This window comes from Colobus angolensis, unplaced genomic scaffold (genome assembly GCF_000951035.1).
Source record: "Colobus angolensis palliatus isolate OR3802 unplaced genomic scaffold, Cang.pa_1.0 Scaffold170, whole genome shotgun sequence".
NCBI lineage: Eukaryota > Metazoa > Chordata > Mammalia > Primates > Cercopithecidae > Colobus > Colobus angolensis.
In genome coordinates, this window is record NW_012114822.1 from 2,598,000 (window position 1) to 2,602,723 (window position 4,724).

Below are 4,724 nucleotides of genomic sequence, written 5' to 3' on the forward strand. Positions count from 1 at the left end.
TTCACCGCATGAGCCAGGATGGTCTCGATCTCCTGACCTCGTGATCCACCCGTCTCGGCCTCCCAAAGTGCTGGGATTACAGGCTTGAGCCACCACGCTCGGCCTACCTCTAATTTTTAACGAGTCTTAATTTTATTACTCAAAAAGGCTTCATTTTTTATTTAGCTTTCTGGCTCTGTGCTTGTTCCTTCAACACTTTTACAATGATGTTCTCCTCCTCGAGAAGGAAAGCACGCTTGATCCTGTCTTGAACACATTTAGCACACATGGAACTACCGTAGGCTCTGCTGACATGTTTTTTGTTTTGGACAATCTTATAAGAACTTTAAATCTTGGCCGGGCGCGGTGACTCCTGCCTGTAATCCCAGCACTTTGGGAGGCCGAAGTGGGCAGATCACTTCAGGTCAGGAGTTGAAGACCAGCCTGGCCAACATGGTGAAACCCCATCTCTACTAAAAATACAAAAAATTAGCTGGGCGTGGGGTAAGTGCCTGTAATCTCAGCTACTCCAGAGGCTGAGGCGGGAGAATCGCTGGAACCCGGGAGGCGGAGGTTGCAATGAGCGGAGATTGTACCACTGCACTCCAGCCTGGGAGGCAGAGTGAGAATCCGTCTCAAAAAAAAAGAACTTTAGGTCTCATGGCATGGACCGCTCGAAGCCTGCCTGGGCCCACGCCAGTGCAGATTTTGGTGTTTTTCCAACCTTCTTGTTACAGAGACAGTTTTATTACCAGGGGTTCAGGAGGCTCTAACAAAACGAGGCTGTATTGTAGGAACCCTATCACGGTGTATTGTAGGAACCCTAGCACGGTGTGTCGTAGGAAGCCTAGCACGGTGTGTCGTAGGAACCCTAGCACGGTGTGTTGTAGGAACCCTAGCACGGTGTGTTGTAGGAAAGCCTATGACGGTGTGTCAAATGCTGGACAATTCTCACTTCCTGTAGACAATGTCCCTAGAAGAGAGCTTTTATTTGTATTTTTGAGATAAAGTCTCTGTTGCCCAGGCTGGAGTGCAGTGGCAAGATCTCAGCTCACTGCAGCCTAAACCTTTCCCGGCTCAGGTGATCCTCCCACTGGAGCCTCTCAGTAGCTGGGATTACAGGTACACGCCATGGCTCCCGGCTAATTTTTGTAGTTTTTGTAGAGACAGGATTTTGCCGTGTTGCCCAGGCTGGTCACGAACTCTTGGACCCAAGCAATCCACCTGCCTCCAAAAGTGCTGAGATTACAAGTGTGAGCCACCGTGTCCAGCCTCATCTCTAAATTTTTGCTGGCCATATTATTCATTTCCTTAAGTTCTTTTTTTTTTTTTCATTTCCTTAAGTTCTATTACTATAATTGTCTCCCATGGGCCAGTAGGTGGAGTCTAATCTGCAGAATTGGCAGACAGACTGGATATGTGAGGGGTGAGGAAGAATCGAGGAATCACAGCAGGTTTTTGGCTTAACCACTGAGGTGCATGTAGTTGCCATTAACTGGGATGGAGTCACTGCAGGAGGAGTGGGTTTCGATTTGTTAACCTTGAGATGCCTGGTAGATATCCAGCTGGACATGTCAAGTGGGCAGTTGGATCTATGAGTCTGGAGTTCAGGGAAGAGTTTGGAGGTGGAAATACAGGCGGCTTCAGCAGAGAGGATACCCAGGCTACCAGATGCAATAATAATGCCTGTGGAGTTGAATAGATAGAAACAAGGTGGTTCCAGCTCTGAGCCGTAGGGCACTCCAAGAAGAGGTCCAGGCAAAGATGAGGGAGCAGCAGATAGTCATTGGTTTTGGTGGAAAACCCAGTGTGTCCTGTCCTGTAGGTCAGGAAGTCTTTAAATGAGACTTAACTGAACAGCAGTGATAAATGCTGCTGGTGGTCAGGTGAGACCTGAGAAAGCGCTGGCTGTAGAGGCCGGGAAGTAGCCTGATTGGAATGGGGTCAAGAGCCTGGGCAGAGAGGGACTCACGGGTTTAGTAGTAAAGTATTTTGCTTTGGTAGAAGTTAGCTGTAAAGGGAAGGAAAGAATTGAAGCAGTAGTTGGAGGGGTAAGTATGATCAGGAGAGTTTTGTGATTTTGTTAAGATGGATGAAAAAAACATGCTGGAACATGGCAGATGGGAATGATCCAGAGGAGAGGGGAGGTAACCATGCAGCAGAGAGAGGAGAGGCTGCCAGAACTGTGTCTGTAAGTTGGCTACTAGGGATGGTTCTGGTTCTGGCATCATGTGGCCTTAGGAGCACAGCCAGGTCATTCATAGTGCCTGGAGGAAGTCCCGAGGAGAGGGCCAGCGGAAGTAGAAGTTGTCCTCTGATTATCTCCTGCTGCACTGGGAAATGGAACCAAGGTCATCACCGTGTGGGAAGCAGATAGATACGAGGTGGGTGTGGGGAATTTGAAGGGAAAGGAGAGAGGAAATGAGAGTGGGACAGTGAACGGACTGTTGTGGTTGCCTGTTAGTCTACTGCAGAGTCCAGTAGCTGGACCAGGACTGCAGAGGAGGAGATGGAATTGCCTGTTCTCAAGCCTTTGTTACTGAAAGAATGTTCCAGATGCCATTGGGCAGCGACATTCTTTTTACATTTATTTTCAGCTTTATCTGTTTTTTTCTGGGACTTCACCACCACTCTTCATATTTCTTACGCTCTTTCTTGGATACTTTTCTCCCTATCCCACCCTCTGGATGTGTCAGTAGCTTCTGGAGTTGTTTTTTCACATAAGGAAGATAGTAAACTTGATTATCTAATTTTATTAGATGTTCTTGTTTTGCCGTCAGTGATTGATAATTGCACATAGTGTAGAATGGTTGGTTCAGAAGACTTTTTTCTGAAATTGTTGAAGGCCTTGTTCTGTTGTTTTCTAGGATCCAGCATTACCAATATGAAGCCTCACACTAGGCTGCTTCTCTTTTTTTTTTTTTTTTTTTTTCTTTTGAGACGCAGACATAGTCTCGCTCTATTGCCCAGGCTGGAGTGCAGTGCCACAATCTTGACCCACTGCAGCCTCCACCTCCTGGGTTCAGACGATTCTTGTGCTTCAGCCTCCCAAGTAGCTGGGATTACAGGCTGCACCACTGCACCCAGCCTGCTTCACATTTCTTTATGATGTCTTTTTTTTTTTTTTTTTTGAGACGGAGTTTCGCTCTTTGTTGCCCAGGCTGGAGTGCAATGGTGCGATCTCAGCTCACTGCAACCTCCGCCTGCCAGGTTCAAGCAATTCTGCCTCAGCCTCCCGAGTAGCTGGGATTACAGGGATGTGTCACCATGTCAGGCTAATTTTGTATTTTTAGTAGAGACAGGGTTTCTCCATGTTGAGGCTGGTCTCGAACTCCTGACCTCAGGTGATCTGCCCGTGTCGGCCTCCCAAAGTGGTGGGATTACAGGCGTGAGCCACTGCGCCCGGCTTATGATGTCTTTATTCTCAGTGTTGATGAGTTGCAAGAGGATGTGCTCATGGAAGGGGTCCCTTCCTTTGTCCTCTTCTGTGGTGAGCTGGTTCCAACTGAGCCTTACCTGCCTCAGCAAGGGTCTGCTCTTCCTTTCCTTGGATTGATTTTCCAGTCCTGAACTTGACAGACCTGTGTTCTCCCTCCTTTCAACTCTGTTTGCATATGTTCTGTGTGTTTTTGCTTTATGTTTTCAGAGGTTGCCTTGACTTAATTCTACATCACTCACCTGGTCTAGAGCCAGGGCCCCCTGCTGAATGCTTCCTCTGCAGTCATGTCTTACCAGGCATTATCTTTTTCTCTGGAGTCTGCTGCGGAGACAATGGCAGCTTGGGAGAAAGCAGAAACTGAAAACAGACGTGGATAACTCGGGAATGGAGTTGGCAACACTTGTTGATGGGCTGGATTTTGGGGCAGGAGACAAAGGGAGGAAACAATTTATCTTCTCTGGCTCACAACTGGGTGAGGCTTGTTTAATTTAGTACTGAAGAAAAAACTATGCATTTTTTAACCTGAAAGTTTAAATTGTTGATTTCAGAGTCCAACTCCCCAGATTAAACCTGAATATTTAGCCTTGAGGTCTGTTGGCATCAGAAAAGAGAAAAAAAGGAAAGGCCTTCAGTTAACCGAGAGTACCCTTTCAGCCCTGGAAGAGTTAGTCAGTGTTTCCTGTGGTGAGTAATACACATTGATCACCCTGAGTGTCTGTCCACCAAACCCCCAGATGATTATTAGTCATAATTCGAGTCCAAGGAAGAGGGCTAATTCTAGCGATCAATGTTTGTTTCCCCTTCAGAAGAAGTAGATGGCTGCCCTGTCATTCTGGTTTGTGGATCCCAGGATGTTGGAAAGTCAACATTTAATAGATACCTGATTAACCAGTTGTTAAATAGGTAAGAGTGCTTTTCTTATGGCTTTGACACATTGCTAGGTTTTTGGCATTAAGTGATATTTTTGATTTGGAGGGAGTGCTTCTTGGCTTCTAGCTAGAGATTGCATACAGTTCTAAAGCTGCCCAGCTGAGGCATCTGGTCCTCACTGCCCTCTGCTTTGCAGCATATGACAATGCTCTAGCGTGGGCTGACTGCCTTGCCTGCAGGTGAACTTCCAAGAGGAGACACGTGGTCTCAGAGTCTATATTCATGAGTTCTGGTGTATGTGTGTGGTTTGTTTTTTTTTTTTCAGACAGGGTCTCCCTCAGGCTGGAGTGCAGTGGCACAATCATACCTCATAGTCTTGAACTCCTGGGCTCAAGCGATCCTCCCACCTCAGCCTCCTAAGCAGCTGGGACTACAG

General features: G+C 47.1%; 1 protein-coding gene across 1 annotated transcript in view; it reads left to right on the plus strand.

Moving 5' to 3' along the window:
• The window catches only part of NOL9 (nucleolar protein 9), a 45,717-nt gene that overhangs the window by 12,558 nt on the left and 28,435 nt on the right, over positions 1–4,724 (plus strand). Inside the window, exons 4-5 of the mRNA XM_011938308.1 lie at positions 3,967–4,102; positions 4,225–4,321. Of these exons, the coding sequence (XP_011793698.1) occupies positions 3,967–4,102; positions 4,225–4,321 (233 nt within the window). The remainder of the gene's footprint in view (positions 1–3,966; positions 4,103–4,224; positions 4,322–4,724) is intronic.